Raw genomic sequence first — 22,799 nt, forward strand, 5'->3', positions numbered from 1 at the left:
GAGGATGCCAGTCCCACCTTCCCACCTCTACCCTTGAAGCAGCAAAGAAAGTACCCAGTCCCCTCAAAAAACACTCAGTGGCCAGAAGTTGTAAACATGTATTACATTTCACGTGTATGCAGTGGGGAAGCCATCCTCACAGAGGTAAGCGTTCCAACCCGGTGATAATAGCAGAGAGCCACCTCAGTCTAGTTTTCAACCATCCACCAAAGACAGCAGTGGCTGGCTGTTGTCCCCAGACTGAGATTTCCTCCTTTTTGCTGGTGGGGGCTGCCTGGAACTCAGCGGAGACACCGTGGGAATCTGAGGCCCTTTAGGGGTGCCATTCTGTTTCTGGAAGGCAGCCTTCTTGAAAGGCTGCTCTGACACCTGCTGCTTTCCCTTCTCAGGCCCTTTGGCCTTCCCCAGGGGCTGATGACGATCCTTAGGCTTCAGGATGGTCTGGGTCTTGGAGACGGAGAGCACAGCAGACATTTCTGTGTCCATCCTCTTGGGAGCGGCATTCTGCTTCACAAAGGCAACTTTCTTGGAGGACTGCAATTTAGGTGATCGTTGCTTTATCTTCTCAGTCACCTTTGGTTCCCCAGTCACTTCAGCTTTTTTAGCTGGCTGACTGCTCCCCTGGAGCTTGGAGAAAACTTGGGCCTTTGTGACAGCAGGTACAGTGGACAATTCTGAGTCTGCCCCTTTGGAGATGCCATTCAGCTTCTGGGAGGCCTTCTTGGGATGCTGCTGTTTCTGCAACTGCTGCTTTGCCTTTGTAGACCCTTTGGCCTTCTTGGCTGGCTGGCTGCTGTTCTTAGACTTGGGGGTGACCTGACCCTTCAGGTCAGGCAAGTCTAGATTTGTAGGGGTGGCTGTTGCAGAATTTCCTGGGGTTAAAATTAAACAGATGGTTTGAGAAAAATGGGCCTCATCACCAATCATTAGTGGAAGAGACAAGCAGAGGTTGTTAAAATATGGGAATCGCCATCTCTTGCCAACAGTTTCACACAATTAGGACATTGCCTAAGAGCAGATCACCTAGATTCCTATTACTTAATATCACCTGGCCTTTACGAAATCCTATTTGAACTTTGTATTAAGAGATCACTGCCTATCCTTGGGCCAAAAGCTTTTTATAGGAAGCTGCGCCCCCTTGAGGACAGCAGGCAACAAGACGCTCAAGGGAGAAGTGAATCCCAGGGTCTCCTGAACAAATCTGAAGCACTGGGCTTTTTTTTTTTTTTTTTTTCTTTTTTTCATTTATTCCATCCTTTAATTTTTTTTAAATCAGAGAAGTCCTCCCCCCCGCCCCCCGCCAACACACACACACAGATCTTAATGAAATGCAGAAAAATTAGAAGGCACATTCACAACAACCAGGAACAACCTAGTGAAACATCAGTGGGACTGACGTATTAAATATGTTCTTTTTAAGTTACAGCAACTTTTGCTATTTCTTACAGTTTTTGTTCTATATTATCATTCAAATGTGACTTTTGTAAGGGCATCATTTAAAAAGGAAAAAAATAACTTAAGTCACAGTTTGTATTCTGAGCAACTCTTTTCTCTTTCTTCCAACTGAACCCGGAATACAGAGCTCTCAGGCTTGTTTCTGAAAACCCCACCCTTCCCTTGAGATCCAGGCCAGACTCCTCAAGATGGCTGAGAAAGTGATCTGCAATTATTGTGAGAGGCTCAGCAAACACCAATAGGTCTGTGGAGCTCTGTTCCAACCCAGTGCTGAGAATGCTGGAACAGCAGAGGTATATTATCAATATGTCAACCCTGGGCCAAAAAGAAAAAGAAACCACAACCCACATTTGGAATGCATTTAGGGCTTAACAGCTGCAGCTACTTGGTAGAATAAAGGAAAAGGCCCTCAGCCTTATGAACACTTTGTTTTTTTAATTTTTTTGTAGAGGTGAGGTCTCACTATGTTGCCCAGACTGGTCTTGAACTGCTGGCCTCAAGTGATCTTCCCTCCTCAGCCTCCCAAAGTGCTGGGATTACAAGTGTGAGCCACCACGCCTGGCCCACATGAACACTTTAACTGCACTGACATGTCCAGGGGTCAAGAGCAACTCTAGCTGGGATGAAAGGGATCTTTCATACAAGCATACAAAGGCTGGGGTAATGGAAGCAGTCACACCCCGTAAGAAAGAGCAAAGGTGGTAATGAAGGGTGGAAAGAGCAGATTACTCACCTGTTTGGGGCTGGGGAAAAACATTGGAGAATTTCTTGAACTTGGCAATAAAGAAACCATCCATATTGTGGGTATGAGGGTAGAAGCGTCGGGTGGAACGAAGAGAGGGGTGGAAACGCCTTTCTCTAAAGCGGGTAAAACCTTCCTGACCAAAGTCTAGGCCTGTGGGCACCAGCCGCACATTCCTCTTTTTCAGGGCATAATCTACCACCCACTCATTCTCTTCCACCTAGATGTGTGGGAAGACAAAACAGAAGGGAGGAAAAAGCAGAGTTGGAGGTAAAAGGAGCTCTCAGGGGCAAAAAGCCTCCCAGTCCTGTGTCCCCTGCCCTACCCTGGCAGAGGCCTCACCATGATAGAACAGGTGCAGTAGACAAGGTAGCCTCCCGTCTTGGAGGTGGCGTTGACAGAGTCAATAGCACTCAGGAGCAACTCCTTCTGAAGGTGAGCACAGCGCAGGATGTCCTTCTCATCCTGTCCCGAAGAGAGACCCAGCAGTGTTGGGAGAAGAGGTGAGCAATTGACTGCTGAGAGCACTCCTCTACCTCACTTTCCAGTTCTGCAAGACCCAGCCAAGGCCTCTCAGCTGGTCCCACCCCTCCACCCCTCACCTTATTAGTCTTCACAGCTGGGTCCTTGGAAATGACCCCAGTGCCGCTGCAGGGAGCATCCAGCAGCACTCGGTCAAAGCCCCCCACCACCTGGGGAAGACGGGTAGGTTAATCAAATGTTTTCTGCAACCTGCAGCACACCATTTATTTCCTAGGGGCAAGTCTAAACATTCTGATGTCAGGAAGGGAGAAGGTAAACTGGAAAAAGCCTCAGGAGAGACAGACACCCAGAGGAGGAGTCCCACCTTGGGGAACTGGCGCCCATCGTAGTGACTGATGATGGTGTTGGTGACTCCCAGCCGATGCAGGTTGCCCACAACACTCTTGAGCCGCTCAGCATTGGCATCATTGGCAAGGATCACCCCTGTGTTCTTCATCAGCTGGGCTAAAGGGAGGGTGGGCCACAGTGCTGACCAGCTGGCTCCTATGCCTCCAAACTTGCTACCCACCCTCTAGCCCAGGAATCCACAAGTGAAGTCTCATCACCTCAAGACAAACTTCACTCCCAACAAGCCCCACTCCCCTCTGCCTACTGCACAGGTTGATCCGGTATGCACTGGCCCCTCATGATCAGCAAGCCTACTCACATGGTTTTTCCATTTTCACTGAATGTCTTTCTGGTCTTACAGACTAAATTACTTCTTTTTTTTTGTAACTTTTTTTTTTTTTGAGACATAGTCTCACTGTGTTGCCTGGGCTAGAGTGCCATGGTGTCAGCCTAGCTCACAGCAACCTCAGACTCCTGGGCTCAAGCGATCCTGCTGCCTCAGCCTCCCGAGTAGCTGGGACTACAGGCATGCACCACCATGCCCGGCTAATTTTTTTAATCTATATTTTTAGTTGTCCAGCTAATTTCTTTCCATTTTTAGTAGAGATGGGGTCTCGCTCTTGCTCAGGCTGGTCTCAAACTCCTGAGCTCAAACGATCCGCCTGCCTCGGCCTCCCAGAGTGCTAGGATTACAGGTGTGAGCCACGGCACCCAGCCTATGCCACAGACTTCTAAATGCATTATTTCAACTCTCACAGCCCAAGTATAATATAATGGCCAATCCAAGCACAATTATCATCCTATTTTACAGATGACGAAAGAGAATCAGAGGCTGCCCAAGGTCACATAAGTAGTGGTACACCTGGCACTCAACTCGGGCGACTCCAGAAACTGTGCTCCTCATTGTTCTGCTAGCTGCCTGTATACTGTGTTCCATGAGCACTGGTGAATCATCAACCCCATCTACTTTCAAAAGAAGAGAGCCAGATGAATCCCACCTCTGCCTGCCCTTCTCATACCTATATAGCTGGTCTTTCCTCCAGGGGCACAACACATGTCCAGGATCCGCTCATGTTCCTGGGGTGCCAAGGCCATGACTGGCAACATGCTGGAGGCTCCCTGCAGCATGTAGTGCCCAGTCAGGTACTCAGGAGTAGCACCTGTGGAGGAGCACGGCTCTGTGACATGATGGAACAAGCAAAGGGACAGAAGGGCTACTGGGCAGGGAAGACTTACCAATAGGCACCGAAGAATCATATACCACTAGCCCTGTCTTTGACCACTTGCCCAGAGGATCCAGGTTAACCCCACGATTGATTAGTGCCTGAAGACAAGACAGATAAAGATTTTAAACACCTTATAGGCAGGCCAAGGCAGAAGGATCACTTGAGGCCAGGAGTTTGAGACTAGCCTTGGCAACATGGTGAGATTTTGTCCCCACAAAAAATAGAAAAATTAACCACAAGTGGTAGCACGAATCTATAGCCCCAACTACTTGGAAAGATTGTCTGAGCCCAGGAATTTGAGGCTACAATGTGCTATGATGACACCACAGCATTCCAGCCTGAATGACAGAGTAAGACCTTGTCTCAAAAAAAAAAAAAGACCCTGTCCCCAAAATCAAAAAACCAACAACAAAAAACACCAACCTTGTAATTACCCTCAAACAGATGAAGACACAAAAACATGGTCATACCAGCACCAGCAGGTAGGTCCATGGCACCACGACTCCTAGAGTGCTTACTTAGAACAGTCACCACAGACGCACTAAGCAGTTTCTCTCCCTCCCATTCCATCCCATCCCATGGTGCCCTTTTTCTTAACCTCAGGCTCCTAACTCAAGGTCTGAATCCAGAGCAGCAGTCTGTGACACCTCCTGTTATTTTATTTTCTGGAAATGGACTCTGATTTTCCAAGAAGCTCAACCCCCTCACCATTCCAAAATTTAATGATATTGGTTATGACACATTAAAGATAACTATTGAGTTGTCTTCACACCAGGAGATACACAATATACAGAATCATACCACTGACTTTAGAACAGGGAGCCTGGGGTCCCTGAACCCTTGGAAACAAGTTTAAAATACTGATTGTACATGTGTCTTTTTCTGGGGTCAGGAATCACAGTTTCCCCAACTTCTCAATGATCTTCCTCCAATTTCCTTGGGAGGCAGCATGTTTATTCTGATGCAGATGTCTCACCCCAGGCACAGGGAGCAGAGACTAGAGGGATGAGTTTCTCATTCAACAGAGGTCCTAGGCCTTCAGCCTGCCTAGGCCTTTCTAGGTTTGCCTCCTGGGATCATGCTTATCCAAACAAATGCTTAGTTCTAAGACCCCACCCAATTAGGGTGGGACAGGGGAATCCTCAGAGTTAGCAAAAGTTGCTACTCCCTGAGATAAGCAAACCTCAAAAGCTACCTCTCACCTGAGCAAGGTCGCGTCGGCGGGTTTTCAAGGTATTGGTCCGGAGGGTGATGGGCCGAGGCACCTCATTAGCTTCCAAGAACTCTACCAGCTGTAGGGGGCAAGACAGCAGGGAATAAGTTGGGCTGCTAAAGAGCTGGGTCCGATGAACAGAGCAAAGGGGATGAATGTCTTCCTTACACCGGGTAAGAAAGTGAGAAAAGAAAATCAGAAGAGGCCAGGCGCAGTGGCTCACGCCTATAATCCTGGCACTCTGGGAGGCCGAGGCGGGAGGATAGCTCAAGGTTAGAGTTTGAGACCAGCCTGAGCAAGAGCGAGACCCCCATCTCTACTAAAAATAGAAAGAAATTATCTGGACAACTAAAAATATATATAGAAAAAATTAGCCGGGCATGGTGGCACATGCCTGTAGTCCCAGCTACTCGGGAGGCTGAGGCAGGAGGATGGCTTGAGCCCAGGTGTTTGAGGTTGCTGTGAGATAGGCTGACGCCACGGCACTCTAGCCTGGGCAACAGAGTAAGACTCTGTCCCAAAAATAAAAAATAAAAAAAAAAGAAAAGAAAATCAGAAGAAGCGTTAGGTTGGCAATCCAGTACCTCAGATAGAGGGAAGAGGTCCATGAGCTTGCCAAGCAGGAAGTCTCCATAGGAGTAATAAATCGCCAGATCCTTCTTAAGCCGATTCAGATATTCAGAACGAGACCGACCTTCCTCCCGCTGAGTCCCAAAATCATTCAGAACTCCCACTATATCCTGGATCCGCTTGTGAACTCTTTGCAGGTCTGGAGTCTGGGTATGTGGGCCTGTTAAGGAACTATTTCAAGGTGTCCTAGGGCCTGGAAATCCTTCCCCCAAGCACCTTCCTCCCACCCCTCACTCTGCACTGGAAGGATATCTTGCTCCATCTCCCCAGCGGGGGGCAGCACAGATGGCTCCTCCTCATCCACATTGATCTGCAGGCTCCCCTCTGTCTCCTCCTTTGTGGAGCCTGGCTCAGGGGATACTTCTTCCTCTTCCTCTGTCTCCTCCTCACTCCACTGGCCCCTAGAAATAGTCCAGGAACAGAATGATTCACAGACCAAAACAGACACCTCCTCCTTCTTCAGCTTCCTCCATCCCAGCTGCTGCCTATTATCCATCTTAACAGTTTCTCAAACTCACCCAGCAGCTTCCTGGGCCTTCTGCTTCTGAGCAGCTCTTTCAATGGGCAGCAACTGGAGAGAGAGACACAGAGCTAGGGTAATGCAAGCCTGACTTTCTATCACCCCACGTAGTACCTTCTATCCCTCTTTTTTGTTTTTTTTTTTTTTGCTAAATACAAATTTAACACTTGCTCTCAGAAGGAAAAAAGCAAGCTGAAGAAATGAATATAAGATTGGCACGATGTTGATCATTGTTGAAACTAAGTCAGGAATTAATACTCTGCACGTTACTCTGGATTTTTCACATAGTTCAAATTACAGTATATTTTCAGCTATTTATATTTTTCTCATAGAGATAGGGTCTCAACCTGTTGTCTAGACTGGAGTGCAGTGCACAATCACTGCTGACTATAACCTTGAACCCTTGGGCTCAAGAGAGCCTCCCATTTTAGCTTCCTAAGTAGCTGGCATTACGGGCCCAGCCACCTTCAACTTTTGTTACTTGTTTTTTAAAATTCACAGTCAGATCATAAGCATTTCCATAGTCATAATGGCCAATGTTAACTCATAATATGCATGAAAACATTTACTAAAGCATATTGGATACTTTGGAAGTTTCCAGAGTTTTTGGCAAAATGTCTCACATGGCGCTTGCAAACCTGGTAATAACTCTGTATTACCAGGTGGGGGGGGTAAGGGGTGCAAATGGGGACTTTCTTTTTATTCTATACAGTTCTATATTATTTGAACTTTTCTAACAATATATCCTCATACCAATTGTGTCATAAATAACTTCTTATTCCTCAGTAAATAAATCTTTGCCTACACTTTGGGTCATCTTCCTAAACAGAGAATTACTAGATCAAAAGCAAACTTTTTAACGTTCTCAGATAACAATTGCTTTATTAAAAAAAAAAAAAAAAAAGTATGCGGCCAGGCGCGGTGGCTCACGCCTGTAATCCTAGCACTCTGGGAGGCCGAGGCGGGTGGATCACTCGCGGTCAGGAGTTCGAGACCAGCCTTAGCAAGAGCGAGACCCCCCCCCCCTCCCCCGCCGTCTCTACTTAAAAAAAAATAGAAAGAAGTTATCTGGCCAACTAAAAATATATATAGAAAAAATTAGCCGGGCATGGTGGCAAATGCCTGTAGTCCCAGCTACTTGGGAGGCTGAAGCAGTAGGATCGCTTAAGCCCAGGAGTTTGAGGTTGCTGTGAGCTAGGCTGACGCCACGGCACTCACTCTAGCCCAGGCAACAGAGCGAGACTCTGTCTCAAAAAAAAAAAAAAAAAAAGTATGCATGTCTACTTCCATCGCTGAAGCAACAAGTGTCCACTTTTCCACATCCTTACCGGCACTGAGCATTCTAGCTTTTTAAAATGCTCTATCCTATAGCTCTTTCAAATCTGCAAGTGTGTTAAGAGATGATGTAAGGCTGTAAGAAATGACGATGGAGCACTAAAATCCCTTTCCTCTAGTCAGGCATATCCTTGTCACTGAGGGATAGTCTCAAGAATCTGGATCCCTTTCTGAATACCTAAAGAGGTGAATCTCACCTCTTCATCTTCATCCTCATCCTGGGAGTCAGAGTCAGCTCCATAGTCATCTACCATATCAGCATCACTGTCCTCAGAGCCCCAGAGGTCCCCCTGGTTCACCACACCATCTTCTTCAGAGTCTTCCTCCTCCTCTTCCTCATCACTGCCATGGGTCGGTGCTGGGCGCTTCTTGCCTCGAGCAGCATTAAATAAGGACTGGGCTCCCTTCTCACCAGGTGTCTGGACAGCTCCTGTAGAGATCCCTAAGGATTTGAAAAAACTTGGACTAATGGCAGACACACATTCCCCTACCCCACACCCTTGGATCCTGCATTTTCTACCACTCCAAATAGCCTTTTTGGATGTTCCCTTCATTCCAGAAATGCTTAGCAAGTTCTTGCCTACCCAAGACGTACAGGACTCCTTATACAGCACACAGCTCCTATTTTCACTGACCTTTTGATAGCTTTCCAGGCAAACATTTGGTCCCAGGAGACTTATATTTCTTAGGGGCTTCAGTAGAGCCCAACCTCCTCTTGGCTGCCCTGGAACGATATAATGAGGGAACAGGAACACAACTCCAGGCTCTGCTATTTCCATTACAGGGAAATGTGAGTCCACAATTAGCCCTCTCCATCAACCATGTGGCTAACGATGAGCAGTACCAATTTAATCTGACACCCACACTTACCTTTTTCGAGCACGACTAGATAGCCTCTTGGAATTTTCATCACCTACTATGAAAAAAAAAAAAAGAGGCAGAATAGGTCATGGGGAAAAACGAAAGAGAAACAGGAGTGGAAATAAAAGCAAGAAGAAAATTTGTACGCTAATTAAAGGGAGTAGGTTTAAATCTCAGCCCTGCCATTTAACAACTGTACTCGAGTTAACTTCACCACTCAGCGTATGCTTCCTTAACGTGCCTCCTTTACAGAACTCTAAGATGATGAAGTGATACATGACCAAGAAGTTCAGTATACTGCCTAGGACCTGCTAATATTTCAACAAACTGCATCTTTTATACAACGCCAACACCCATTCCCTGTCCAGTGTCCTCTCCCACCAGTCTTCCACGCAGACTGCTCACCATGTGAGAGCCAGATCTGAGCTTTCCCATTTCCATCCCTCCAAAAGGCAGTTCACTGTCTTGTCCCCTGCCCAACTTCCTCTTGCTAAACTCTTACCTAACTTTCAAAACCCAACTTAAGATAAAACTTTTAAAGTTATGCACGGCCGGGCGCGGTGGCTCACGCCTGTAATCCTAGCACTCTGGGAGGCCGAGGTGGGCGGATCGTTTGAGCTCAGGAGTTCGAGACCAGCCTGAGCAAGAGCGAGACCCCATCTCTACTAAAAATAGAAAGAAATTATATGGACACCTAAAAATATATATAGAAAAAATTAGCCGGGCATGGTGGCGCATGCCTGTAGTCCCAGCTACTCGGGAGGCTGAGACAGGAGGATCGCTTGAGCTCAGGAGTTTGAGGTTGCTGTGAGCTAGGCTGACGCCACGGCACTCACTCTAGCCTGGGCAACAGAGTGAGACTCTGTCTCAAAAAAAAATAAATAAATAAAATAAAGTTATGCACGGGATCCCTCTTCCTCTTAACTCTCAATTTTAAACCAGACTCTCCTTGCATGGGTATTTGTCCCTGTGGCATCTTCCCTAAATTCTAAACGCTGATGACAACAAGTGTTTCATTCATACTTATTTCCTAATAACTCACAAAGAAGATTCCACTTAAACAAAAAATGAACAAAGACTAAAGCAGGGACGGGGTTATGCTACAGAATGGCGCAAAAGCTGGGGGATCAGGGGGCCAAAACTGACCCTTACCTGCAGGCAGGAATCTGGTGAGTTCTGTCTCGGCACCCTTCTGTTTCCGGGCCTTCCGGCCTGGCCCGCGCTTCTCCTTCTTTGTAGGGTCCAACTTGCGCCCCATGGTACTGGGAAAAGGAAAAATGGGAGAAGTGCGTGTTGGAAAACAACGGCAGAACGCAGACCTAGGGTAGAGTGGGAAAGGGCACGGTCTCGACTAAGGACTCACGACACCGCTCTGGAGGCCCGACCAAGCCGCCCTCCCGCCCTGAGACCCGGGTACCACGCCCCTCTCCCTACGACCCAGCCCGGGTCAGCGATGCCACCCTTCGTTCCCTGACTTCCTCCAGACCCACCCGAAAGCGGGTTCAAGCCAGAGAGGCTCTCGCTCTGAGGTGCAGCACTCCACGTGCACTTCGGGCTTAGCACTCGGACGCCACACTCCAGGGAAACGCTCCACGCAGGCGCACAGAGAGCTTTCGCCTCGCGGCCCCGCCTCTTCCGGTTGCGCCGCGTCTGTCGTCTGTCGCAGCACCCGGAACTTACGGTCGCCTTAGGAACGCGCGCCGAGCTGGCAGCCGGTGACCGCCGCGGGTGGAGGGAGAAACGGGAACACAACTATTCATTCTCAGCTTGACCGCCCTTTTCTCAGGGAGTTGGCTTTTTGCCTCACGGTCGGTTTCAGTCGGAAAAGCTGGTGCCTAGAAGCCGGCCCCTCCCCGCCAACCAGGGCACGACAGCGGTCGGTCCACCCCCGCCCTCCCGGCATCCACAGCCCTAGGTGCAGACTAAAGATCATGGAACTCCACGCCACCTACCTCCTACTCCCAACCCTTTGAACCAAGTCCCTTCCCTGTTGACCCCACACCCCTGCTCGGCCAGTTAAAGTTCCCCTCTGCCTAAGTTCACATCTGGAGGTCAGGAGGGAGACATCTTGCATCCCAGTTTGGCACAATTTAGCAAGAAAAACCTACCCAGCCTTCCTTCAAATTAATACTCAGGTAGTGTCTAATCGGTGTTAAAACTGTTCCAAGCACTTTAGTGGTTTATCTTCACATCCCTAAGAGGTAGATGTCTATTTTATACGTGCAAAGTCTGCAGCCCAGATAAGTTAACTTGCTCAAAGTCACAGAACTCATTAAGTGGTGACACAGGCAGTTTTGCAGCCTCTCATTTGCCACAGGGGGTGGTCATCCTTGGTAGGGTGCACAATGGGCACATGCACACAACAGAACACAACTCTTCAGTGGACTATCAGGACGTGAGGTAGCCTTAGTTTCCAATTACACAGGCCCCCGGGCTCCTGCCCTACACACTCATGCACCTGCACCTACACCCACACTGAACCAGAGCACTAAAATACAAGGAAACTTTTATTTTCAGTTTTCATCAAGAAATTTGCTGTGGCTTTTTATGGTTTTGGTTCTTTTTCTTTTTTTTTTTTTTTTTTTTTCCACTTTATTTCATTCTAGCCGCTCAGTGGCTGGAGCCGCTGGGTTCCTGGTATTAAAAAGATGCCAACAGAGGTAGCTGTGTCTCGCCCAGGGGCCCAGCCCACTCTGAATACCCCCCAAAAAAGGAGAAAAGAAAAGACAAAATAAACCAACAAAATAAAACCAAAAGGAGGAAGAAATTCAGATCATTTTCTTCAAGCCTGGCAGGAACCCACAAGAGTTTGTGTGTAACAGACGTTACAGTGGGAAGAAGCCAGGGTCTAGAAGGCCAGCCCGCCAGCTCCCTGCAGATGGCGCCGGCGCTACTGCTGCATGTCTCTCCAGCAGGAAGGGCACCACTGCCCCTCATCCCCTCCCCTCCCCCAGTGCACGGGGGTGCTGTTCCTTTACAACATGGAAGATGGGCAGAAGGAAGGTGAGGGTCTCTCAGGCCCCCAGGGGAGAAGCTGGGACAAGAGAAAGTGAGGAAGGTCACTGCTCAGCGGTGGAGGTGGTATCATCAACCTGGATCTTCACTGTTGCTGGGCTACCTATAGGGAAAGAGAGCCAAGGAAGTCAGAATTCCAGACCACAGGAATCTACCCCATCCCAAGGGAACTCAAGGATACACAGCCCCCCTGCCCAGTATGTAAAGCTAGGGACATGGCAAAGTTACAAGTTCCACAGTGGTTCTGCAGGAAGAACTGGCACAAAGAAGAAATGGTCCTACCTGCTGTGGGGTAGGTTCGGGTGCCCGGTTTGCCAGGCGGCTGAGAATGTTACGCTCTGACATCTGTAACCTCACGGCAACTGGGGGAATTCGGGCAATGGTAGCTGGCAGTCGAGTCACATCTGCTTTCATGTCACTCAGCAGTTCTTCCAGCTGCTTCAGAACTGCATAGGGGAGAAAAACAGGTGGTGAGCTGAGATGGTCACGACAGCTCCTTCTACCCTGGCAGACCAGCCTGCCCCGTGGATTCTCAGTGACCAAGTCCCTGTGCTGTGTTACTGCCTTTTGCCACTGAGTCACTTGACCGGCCTCCTCTGTGCTCAAATCTCTACTCATATTCCAGTTCTAACTGTCCATGAATCTGTGCTTTTTAAAGACCCTCATTATCCTTTGCTATTGTCTGTATGTATTTCCCCCACTTGTTGAGAACAGCTTATTCCTGTTTCTTTTTCTCACTCTTATCTTACCTCTCTACCTTTTGGATCTGCTTCTTACTTCCCTGTTAACAGAGCCTTCTTTTCCTCTTTTCACCCTCCTCATGATGTTTTACTTTAATTAGAAAGAAAATGTGGAAAGGTGTCTAGAATTTGATGGGATCTTAAATCACCTGAAGTTACCTCTAAAGTATCCCAGATGGAACTATATTTGCTTTGCTTTCTATGTCAAGAACCTGAACATATTAAAAGAGGCAAAGAACTACTGTCTATTTATTTACTGATATTAACTTCCTCAGGAGGATGACAAAAATTCCTAGCACTTCCTAAGCTCCCAGACAAAAGGGCTCTGAAAAAGGTTTGGAAACAAAAGGTTTCCGTTAGGGGAGGTAGGAGGATGAATCAATCAGCAGGAGGCAGGGGAGCCACTGGCTACCTTTGTGCAAGACTGCATTGGCTGGCTTGTTTCCTGCCATTGACTCCTTGGACAGGTGCTGATGACTTTCCGCCAAACACTCCACCTCAGCAAAGCGGGTGTTCAGGGCCATGGAAGGGTGAGAAGGGTCCTCTGACATGTTCAGGTAAGCTGCCCGGCGCAGCTGTTCCTCAATCACCAGGGCTTGTTCCAAGAGCTGGATGAGGGATAAAGAGGAGACAGGAGTTGGACTGACACTCACTTTGCTCACTGCTGATGGGCCTCTCAGTTTACCTCTTCCTCCAGGTAATGTGAACCTAAAAAGAACTTCACAGATGGCTCCCCAACACCATTTCCCACACCCAAGCAGTCCAATGTTGCATTCTTTTATTCCCTTTGAAGGCCCACGTTTTAAAAACTCTCTACCCTTTAGATTCTCTCTTAGAGAAAAATGATAAAAACTTGGCCAGGTGCAGTGGCTCATGCCTATAATCTTAGGACTTTCGGAGGCCAAGGCTGGAGGATTGCTTGATGCCAGGAGTTCAAGACCAGCCTGGTCAACAGCAATAACCCATCTCTGCAAAAGAAATAAAAAAAAAAAAAAAAAAAGCATTAGTCAGATGTGGTGGCCCACACCTGTAGTCCTAGCTACTCAGAAGGCTCAGGCGGGAGGATGGCTTGAGACCAGAAGTTGGAGGTTGCAGTGAACAATGATCATGCCACTGCACTCAAGCCAGGGCAACAGAGCAAGACTGTGTCTCAAACAAACAGGGAAAAAACTCAATTTAGAAAATATAGAATGTAAGCTGGGCATGGTGGCTCATGCCTGTAATCCTAGCACTCTGGGAGGCCAAGGCGGGAGGATTGCTTGAGCTCAGGAATTGGAGACCAGCCTGAGCAAGAGCAAGACCCCGTCTCTACTAAAAATAGAAAGAAATTAGCCAAACAACTAAAAATAGAAAAAATTGGCTGGGCATGGTGGCACGTGCCTATAGTCCCAGCTACCTGGGAGGCTGAGGCAGGAGGATCGCTTGAGCCCAGGAGTTTGAGGTAGCTGTGAGCTAGGCTGACGCCACAGCACTCTAGCCCGGGCAACAGAGTGAGACTCTGTCTCAAAAAAAAAAAAAAAGAAAAGAAAATACAGAATGTATAAAGAATTAAAAACACAAAAAATCCAACCTACTAGAAATAATACTAACATTCTGATGTTTTTCTTCTAAGGCTTTTCTATACATATATTTTTACATAATTGAGATCATGCTATGTACATATATCCATATTGTTTTCATTCTAAGTTACATGGTTAAGCATATTCCTTTATCACAAACTACTCTTCAGAAAATTGTTTTAATGGTTGCATGGTACACCATCCTATGGATATACCTACCTTATCTACCTACCATAATTATCAGATTCTTATCAGGATCGATCCTTTGGCTTCAGCCTCCCAAGTAGCTGTAGGTACCACAAGTACATGCCATCTTGCCTGACTAAGACTATTATTGTTTCATAGGTACATTTCTAACTTATAAAGTGATGTTTCCTATACATATAAGATGCTTCTTACTTCTTAATAACCTTTTAAAAGGTCCATTTGGGCGCGGTGACTCACGCCTGTAATCCTAGCACTCTGGGAGGCCGAGGCGGGTAGATCATTTGAGCTCAGGAGTTCGAGACCAGCCTGAGCAAAAGCGAGACCCCGTCTCTACTAAAAAAAATAGAAAGAAATTATACTGACAACTAAAAACTTATAGAGAAAAAATTAGCTGGGCATGGTGGCACATGCCTGTAGTCCCAGCTACTCAGGAGACCAAGGCAGCAGGATTGCTTGAGCCTAGGAGTTTGAGGTTGCTGTGAGCTAGGCTGACGCCACAGCACTCTAGCCTGGGCAACAGAGTGAGACTCTGTCTCAAAAAATAAAAAATAAAAAAAAAGAGTCCATTTGTGTTAGACATTTATGTTGTTGCACATGTATTTTGTTGTTTCTGTTGCTTAACACTCCAAGCATGATATGAATCCATGCTTTACCTTTCCAGTCTCCTAGTGTCGAACACCGAGGTTGCCTCCAGGATCACACCACCAAAAATTATACTGCTCTGTTAAAGGTTCTTTGAAATAAATCCCAAGAGGCAGAATGTTGGTTCTTAAGTTATAGACAACTTAATTTGCCCAAGTATCCACTGGTTCTTAATGAGTGACTCCATTAGGGGCCAGGAAAAAGGATGGTATGAGAACAGGCTATTGTTTCTTTAACAATATCTGGCTCCATCAGGGCCTACTAATTTATTCCCAAATAGACCCAGCATCTCCTTTCAATCTACATACCCTGTCTCCTTCACCAGCTCTCTCTTCCTGTCCCAAACTATAAGCATTCTCCAGGTTTAGCCCTTGGCTCACTGCTGTTCTTTTGAAGCATTCACTCAAGAGATTTCTCCTCTCCTAGTGTCAGCCAGCACCTCTGCACAGATGATTTGATGCTTCTCAAATGCGCACCTTGAGCACTGGTTCTGATTCCACTAGTGTATGGTGGTGAGGGTAGCAGCGAGACGGGTGTTGATATGTGACTTGTCTAAAGTTGGCTTTATCATTCTTTTCTACAAATTGCACAAATTGCTCTCTCTCTCTCTTTTTTTTTTTTTTTTTTTGAGACAGAGTCTTGCTCTGCTGCCCAGCTTGATTGTAGTGGCACTATCAGCTCACTGTAACCTCAAACTCCTGGACACAAGAGATCCTCCCACCTCTGCCTCCCAGACAGCTGGGACTACAGGCGGGCACCACCATGCCTGGCTCATTTTTTGTTTGTTTGTTTGTTTTTAGAGATGGGGTCTTGCTGTGTTGCCCAGACTGGTAGCAAACTCTTGGCCTCAAATGATCCTCCTGCCTCAGTCTCCCAAAGTGCTGGGATTACAGGCATGAGCTACCATGCCCAGCCTCCGCCTCTTAAATGATAATTTAACTTTCTCAGTGACTTTGGGTCAAAATATCAGTTATTTTTTACATCTCACTCACTACTTTGTACCTAAAATGCAGTAAGTTAGGACTTCGCAAACTATGCCTATGAGCCAAATCTGGCCCACCACCTATTTTTGTATGGCCCAAGAACTAAGGACAGGTTTTACTTTTTTTTGAGACAGAGTCTCACTCTGTCACCCTGGGTAGGGTACAGTAGCATTGTCACAGCTCACCACAACCTCAAACTCCTGGGCTCAAGCAAGTTTGAACCTCCTGCCTCAGCCTCCCGAGTAGCTGGGACTACAGGCGCACACCACCACATCCAGATAATTTTTCTATTTTTTATAGGGACGGGGGTCTCATTCTTGCTCAGGCTGGTCTTGAACTTGTGAGCTCAAGCAATCCTTCCAGACTTGGCCTCCCAGACTTGGCCTCCCAGAGTCCTAAGACTACAGATGTGGGCTACCATGCCCGGCCAGGTTTTACATTTTTTAAATGGTTGAAAAAAAGCAAAAGACAACTATTTCATGCTACTTCATGAAAATCATAAGAAACTCAAATTTCAGAGTCCATCAATGACGCTTCACTGGAACACATCCATACTTATTCATTAATGTGTCACCTATGGCTGCTTTCACACAACAATGACAAAGTATAGTATTTGAAACAGAGACCATATGTCCCACAAAGCCAAAAACCTATCTGGCCCTTTAATAGAAAAGGTTTGCTGGCTGGGCGAGGTGGCTCACGCCTGTAATCCTAGCACTCTGGGAGGTCGAGGCGGGCGGATCGCTCAAGGTCAGGAGTTCCAGACCAGCCTGAGCAAAAGCGAGACCCCATCTCTACTAAAAATAGAAAGAAATTATCTGGCCAACTAAAAATATATAGAAAAAATTAGCCGGGCATGGTGGCACAAGCCTGTAGTCCCAGCTACTCGGGAGGCTGAGGCAGAAGGATCCCTTAAGCCCAGGAGTTTGAGGTTGCTGTGAGCTAGGCTGACACTACAGCACTCACTCTAGCCCAGGCAACAAAGCGAGACTCTGTCTCAAAAAAAAAAAAAAAACGAAAAAAAGAAAAGGTTTGCTGACCCCTACAGTAAGTCTGTAAATTCTTTGGTGTTTTATTTCCTTTATGCTTTTTTTTTTTTTTTTTTTTCTGAAACAGAGTCTTGCTCTGTCGCCCAGGCTAGAGTGCCCTGGAGTCAGCCTAGCTCACAGCAACCTCAAACTCCTGGGCTCAAGCAATCCTCTTGCCTCAGCCTCCAGAGTAGCTGGGATTACAGGCATGCACCACTATGCCCGGCTAATTTTTCCTATATATTTTTAGTTGTCCGGCTAATTTCTTTCTATTTTCAATAGAGTTGGGATCTTGCTCTTGCTCAGGCTGGTTTTAAACTCCTGACCTCGAGCGATCCTCTCACCTCGGGCCTTCCAGAGTGCTAGGACTACAGGTGTGAGCCACCGCACCCGGCCATTTCCTTTATCCTTATCCTCTTCATTTTCCACAACCAGCATCACAGCCCAGGCCCTTAATACCTCATGACTATATGGCATTTCTATTATCTCATGAATGCTATTTCCATTCCCCTTGGTCCTATCAAAACTCTGTTTACAAAACTTCAGTGGCTGTCCATTAACCATAGCGTAAAGTCCAAACTGTCTCATCTGGTACCAAGAACCCACCTACTGACTTCTAGCCCTTACCGCTCTCTTTCCAACCTACCTCCCACCATCACCCAACACAAATGTTTTCTACAGCTCAACTGGGCTATCTGCTGTTTCCAAATACCCTAAGCTTTGCTACCTCTATGTCTTTGCCCAATCTAATCCCCTTTAGTTCAAACACCCATCTGATTCTACCCAACAATCTCTTATCACATTCATCAAAACTTCATTCCAATACCATCATCTCCATAAAGACATTTGTGAGCTCCCTTCCTGCTTCCTCATTCCCTTCTGGAGAACTTCCTCGTGCCATTCAGCAGTCTGACTCGTGATATGAAGAATGGCATTCTTTTGATTATACATTTGCTTCTACTTGAAACTGAAAGCTCCTTGAGAATAGGCACCATGCCTTATTTGTCTTTGTATCCCTACGCCAATCATTGCTTGGTACGTACCACTTGAAGGTTATTAGTGTACATCTCTTATTCCCCCAGTTATACTCAACTTAAGAGATATATGTCTTGTCTTCAGGGTATCACATCTGATGGCCTGCACACAGGGTACCCTCAATAAAGTTGCTGAATTTCTAAATGAGACTCATTTTGGTGGGCTTAACCCTAGTGATTCTGAAAATGGAGCTCTACTTTTGCATCTCCTTTTTGCATCACCCCAGTATTCTTTAACCCAGAAAAAAGGACCACCAGCCCGCTGACAGCTCTATCTCCTTAGAGAGCCAATTCAGTCCCACCTCTGTATCTTTCCTGAACACTCCAGCCTGCAGTATTCCCCCCACAACTGCACTACACTAGTCTGTGTCACTCATTAGGGACACAGTCACCTATAGCTCATGTACAGCTGGTTAACGTTCAGTTTCAGGTCTGTACGTCTTGAGCCCTAATATTTAAGTTACTTAGGAGGCAATGCCTTTCATAAAATACACAAAGTTAAAACAGAATGGCTGAATGAATAGACTCCCTCCTTTGCACAACCTTGTACACTTAAAGTCTGTCACCTAAACCCTGTATCCCTCCCTCCCCATCCTGCTCACCTTGAACCTTCGAGCTAGAAATTTATTCTTGATCTCTAAGAAATTGCCACGGTTCATTTCACCCTTGAAAGGCTCATTGAGGATGGCATAGCGAGGGTCATTCTGGATGTCCTGCCACCGGGCATAGCCATGACTATTGGAAAAGTGCTCAGGAAAAACAAAACAAGGTAAACAAGAACCTCACACTAAGAGATCTTCAGAACCTTTCACCAAGAACCTCAGTCCAGACCCAGGTAAAGGATACTTTATGATGCCAGCTAGGAGCCAGTAGTCATGCCGTCGATGCCAGATCTCGTAAGTCTTCTTAGTGACTGTGGCTGCCCGCTCCTCATTCTGCCAAAGGGAGTGCAACTCTGAGGTGGAATGTGGAGAAGGTTGGAGAGGAGGGAAAAAGGCAAACATCTGTGAGAACTGAAAAAACTATTGATTCCTGTGCCCCAGCCCCCACCCCAGACACCATCTTAGCACAGAACCCAGAGAAGTGCACAAGCAGCCAGTGCACAAACCTCTGCACCCAGGTTTCTGACAAGAACCCCAATTTCACCTCAGATCCTTCTAACCCCAGTGAGTTCCTCATTTCCATACCAGTAAAACCACCATCTGCGATGTTGAACATGAAACGCTGTTTAATATTTTTCTTCTGTTTCTCATCATTCAAGTCCTTAGGGGTCTCTCCATTCTGAAGCATCACCTCTTTCTTCTCTTCTTCTTCTTTCTTCTCTTCTGCAGGATATGCAGAAGAAAACCCTCAGCCCCAGACCAGACCCAGCAGCATGGCCCAACCCACAGCACTACATGCAGTAAGACACCCATCTGCCACCGCCTTTGATCCACACAGGTGTCTCTCAAACCCAGAAAAGTTGCCACCAGCCAACTAACAACCAAGTGTAGGGACAGAAAAGTCTTTTATCTTGGGATAAAATGGCTACATGGCTATGGACAGGGAGGCAGGGGAGGATAAAGTCCTTGCTTCTGGTTTTAGAGTCCTTCTAAACCACAGTCAGCTTCTCCAAACACTCACCTTTGTCTTCTACCACAATAGGCGTCAGATCTATTGCTGATTTCTCCTCCACCTTCTCCACATCAGAAACACCTAGAGGAATAGATGGCATTGAAAATATACATAAAGGAAGAATGTTCTTTTCTGTTCCACACTCTTACCCAATTGGAACCATCCTACATCTAAATCTCTGTAATTAAAGTCATAAAAATGTCTTGGGGTGGGGGACCGGCAATCTAAAATCAAGGGTGCAGGACTCTTCCATGTTGTCACTTCCTCCTGACATTCCAGCCCAGCTGAAAGTCCAAAAGCAACTATGGTTCACACGGGGATCTGCAGTGCTTAAAAATGTGGGTACCTTTGGGCTCTGTCTCCATAGGCTCCTCTGTTCTCTCCTTCACCTCTGCCTTTTCCACTTTCTCCTCTCCCTCAGGGGGCTCAACAAGGACCTTTTCATCCTCTGAGGCAGGGGCAGGGGGCTGCGTACACTTCAAAGGAAAAAAAAAAGAAGAAGATGAAGCAGACAGGCAGCACCTGAAAGGGAGAGCGCGCTTATCCCTTTGCCTTCGGTACGGCACACGGTCACTCCCATCTCTTACCTCGACAGCAGCCTCGGGGGCTGCAGATTTAACCTCCTTTTCTCCTTCCGTGTTCTCTTCTTCTTTGAGGCTATTTTCCTCTATTTTTATCCCATCCTCTGCAGACCAGTAAGAGACAATCAATTAGGAAGAAGCTCCTAGATCACAGAGGTTATGCCTTCCCAGTTTGTCTCATCTTAAATTGTCCTCTCGTGCCTTTAAGAGCCAGCCCTGTTCTTAGGACAGCTCTCCTAAACTGAGAGGGAGATTACTGTGTGTCCTGCCAGACTGCCCTGTTTGAACTGAGCACAGGGAGCACAACAAGCATAGGCTAGGACAAGACAGGGATAGAAAATGACAGGACAGGCAGACTTACCAGCAGGTGGGGCAGGTGCAGGAGTATTAGGCTGCGTGTCCCCTGGAGTGGAGGGTGTAGGAGTCTTTGGGGAGGGTGACCCTGGCTGGGACATCTTTTTATTTTCCTCTACTTCAGCCAGTTCAGGCATGCTCCAGCGACCATTAACATGTTCAAACTCCTGAACCTGTAGCAATGGGACAAGAAGTTGAAGACCTAATTCCAGCTCTAGGCGCCTTTCCTGTTGGCCTCCCAGTTTCCCTCAAAAATTTTAACAACAGAGAAAGGCTCAGAGCTCACCTTCTTGCGAATCAAGGACATGACACCAATCCTAGTAAGGACATGCTGGCGAGACAGGCCTTCTCGGGGGACACCATCAGCAAAGGTCTCAGCCCCGTCTGCCCCAGGCTCACATAAATGCCTCATAAAAAGAGAGACATAAGCTCTATAGTAAAGAAGTAGAGAAATGAGTTAAACTGGGATCATGTCAACTCCTAGATCAGATTCTTTTCGACCCCAGTTAGGCATTATCATAGGCAATGACTATGGCTCCACCTTGAGGTAAAGCCGACCACTGCACTGGAAGGCTGGCCTCCAGACCCTGCACCAGGACCCAGGGTTCTCTTCCAGGGAAGCTAAGAACACAACTCTTATTACTACCAGCTTCACCTGCCTACTTGAGCAGAGGAAACAGCCCACTTCCCTGCACAGCCTGGACCAGTACTGTGGGAAGACCAGAGAGGAGAAGCCCTTGTTCTAGATCAGTCTGCTGCAGCCTTCAAACTTACTTGAACTCTTTCTCTGATTTGCCTCGCAGATCTCTCACAAGCCATTGAGTGGTAAAAGCATCCTGAGGTGGCATCCCATATCGCATAATTGCATTAAGAAAGGCTTTTCGCTGACGAGCATTAAAACCTAGCACCTAGGGGAAAAAAGAACCTAGGTGAGAGGGAGCAGGTCTCACTCCGTCAAAGACCCAGTATCTGGAACTTACCCACCCCTCCTGAGAATTATGTTAGGTCATTAAATATGAAAATTCTGATTTCAAATCAAAAGCGTAGTTTATTATACCTCAAACAAGAAGCAGTACCATTAATCAAAGTATGCACCTAAACTATCTACAGCTTTGCCACCTTAATGGTGGCTCATTTATGCCAGCAACAAAGAAGCCTGGAGAGCTAGTGATGAAATCACAAAAAGCGTTTTCCACAACTTGTTGAGAACTGAAAATTTTTCCTTGCAAGAAGTGGTCCAAAGCCTGGAAGCAGTGGTAGTCAGCTGGTGCAAGGTCTGGTGAACATGGTGGATAACAAAGTTTCCAAGTCCAGCTCCTGTAGTTTAAGCAGCGTTGTTTGTGCAACATGTGGTCCAGCGTTGTCTTACAAAAGGATTGGCCTGTCTCTATTGACCAATCTTGGCTGCTTAATCGTAAGCATCCTCATCATTTCATCCAATTGGTTGCAGCAGACATCTACTGTAATCGATTCACCAGGTTTCATGAAGCTATAGTGGATAATACCGGCACTGGACCACCAGACAGACACCATTAGCTTTTTTAAACGAATATTCAGTTTTAGACTGTGTTTCGGCACTTCATCTTTATCCAACCATTGTGCCAAACACTTAGAATTGTCAAAAAGAATCCATTTTTCATCACACATCACAATACGGTGTAGAAATGGTTCGCCTTTATGTCATGACAGCAAAGAAAGGCAAGCTTCAAGACAATTTCTCTTCTGACGCTCGTCTAATTCATGCGGAACCCATCTAGCCAGCTTCTTTACCTTGCCGATTTGTTTCAAAGGGTCCAATATTGTTGGAATAGTAACGTGAAACCTTGCTGCTAAAACTGACAGGTAGGTTGAGACGGCCTCGTTTCCATTACAGCTTTCAGCTCATCATTATCCACCTTGGTCTCAGGTCGCCCACGTGGCTCATTTTCAAGATTGAAATCACCAGAACAGAACTTCTCAAACCATCGACACACTGTGCGCTCAACAGCCATATCCTTCCCAAATACTTCATTGATATTTAGAGCTGTTTGCACTGTATTGGTTCCATGATGGAACTCATATTCAAAAATAACATAAATTTTTGACTTATCCATGGTTTTACAAAAATTACTCTTAAAAAAATGTGAAAGATAATCACAAGCCAAAATGTACATTTGAAAGACTGAGGGTGTACCTTCACGATAAAAATAA

At 46.7% G+C, this 22,799-nt stretch overlaps 2 protein-coding genes and 1 non-coding gene across 4 annotated transcripts in view; all 3 read right to left on the reverse strand.

The window, feature by feature from the left end:
• Positions 1–79: 79 nt before the first annotated feature.
• On the reverse strand, positions 80–10,426 carry NOP2 (NOP2 nucleolar protein). The gene is made up of 16 exons (XM_069490504.1): positions 10,343–10,426; positions 10,005–10,114; positions 8,862–8,907; positions 8,627–8,715; positions 8,189–8,433; positions 6,655–6,707; positions 6,389–6,537; positions 6,091–6,290; positions 5,496–5,585; positions 4,304–4,391; positions 4,087–4,227; positions 3,045–3,184; positions 2,800–2,889; positions 2,540–2,662; positions 2,189–2,417; positions 80–872 (listed from the first exon to the last, which is right to left on the reverse strand). Exons 2-16 carry the CDS (start codon positions 10,108–10,110, stop codon positions 196–198), a joined length of 2,466 nt encoding a protein of 821 aa, XP_069346605.1. The 5' UTR covers positions 10,111–10,114; positions 10,343–10,426; the 3' UTR covers positions 80–195.
• Positions 10,427–11,341: 915 nt separating this feature from the next.
• CHD4 (chromodomain helicase DNA binding protein 4) overlaps positions 11,342–22,799 on the reverse strand; it is a 32,133-nt gene continuing 20,675 nt past the window's right edge. For both annotated transcript variants that reach the window (XM_069491082.1, XM_069491081.1), the window contains exons 29-40: positions 21,384–21,517; positions 20,896–21,040; positions 20,617–20,782; positions 20,262–20,359; positions 20,021–20,150; positions 19,684–19,755; positions 19,248–19,385; positions 18,907–19,015; positions 18,663–18,795; positions 13,020–13,215; positions 12,150–12,313; positions 11,342–11,970 (exon numbers count right to left, since the gene is read on the reverse strand). In XM_069491082.1, the coding sequence (XP_069347183.1) occupies positions 11,953–11,970; positions 12,150–12,313; positions 13,020–13,215; positions 18,663–18,795; positions 18,907–19,015; positions 19,248–19,385; positions 19,684–19,755; positions 20,021–20,150; positions 20,262–20,359; positions 20,617–20,782; positions 20,896–21,040; positions 21,384–21,517 (1,503 nt within the window). In that variant the 3' untranslated portion in view covers positions 11,342–11,952. The remainder of the gene's footprint in view (positions 11,971–12,149; positions 12,314–13,019; positions 13,216–18,662; positions 18,796–18,906; positions 19,016–19,247; positions 19,386–19,683; positions 19,756–20,020; positions 20,151–20,261; positions 20,360–20,616; positions 20,783–20,895; positions 21,041–21,383; positions 21,518–22,799) is intronic.
• On the reverse strand, positions 20,442–20,580 carry LOC138397788 (small Cajal body-specific RNA 11). The gene has a single exon (XR_011235895.1). It is a non-coding gene; the product is annotated as a small Cajal body-specific RNA 11 (non-coding RNA).

Source organism: Eulemur rufifrons, chromosome 16 (genome assembly GCF_041146395.1).
Source record: "Eulemur rufifrons isolate Redbay chromosome 16, OSU_ERuf_1, whole genome shotgun sequence".
Classification (NCBI taxonomy): Eukaryota; Metazoa; Chordata; class Mammalia; order Primates; family Lemuridae; genus Eulemur; species Eulemur rufifrons.

Excerpts from the sequence above, each read along its gene's own strand:
- NOP2 (XM_069490504.1), bottom strand. The coding sequence starts at position 10,110 with ATGGGGCGCAAGTTGGACCCTACAAAGAAGGAGAAGCGCGGGCCAGGC. Across the intron at positions 8,434-8,626 it reads GCCTGGAAAGCTATCAAAAG|GGATCTCTACAGGAGCTGTC; the intron begins GTCAGTGAAAAT and ends TCAAATCCTTAG. Across the intron at positions 2,663-2,799 it reads CAGCTGTGAAGACTAATAAG|GATGAGAAGGACATCCTGCG; the intron begins GTGAGGGGTGGA and ends TCTTCGGGACAG.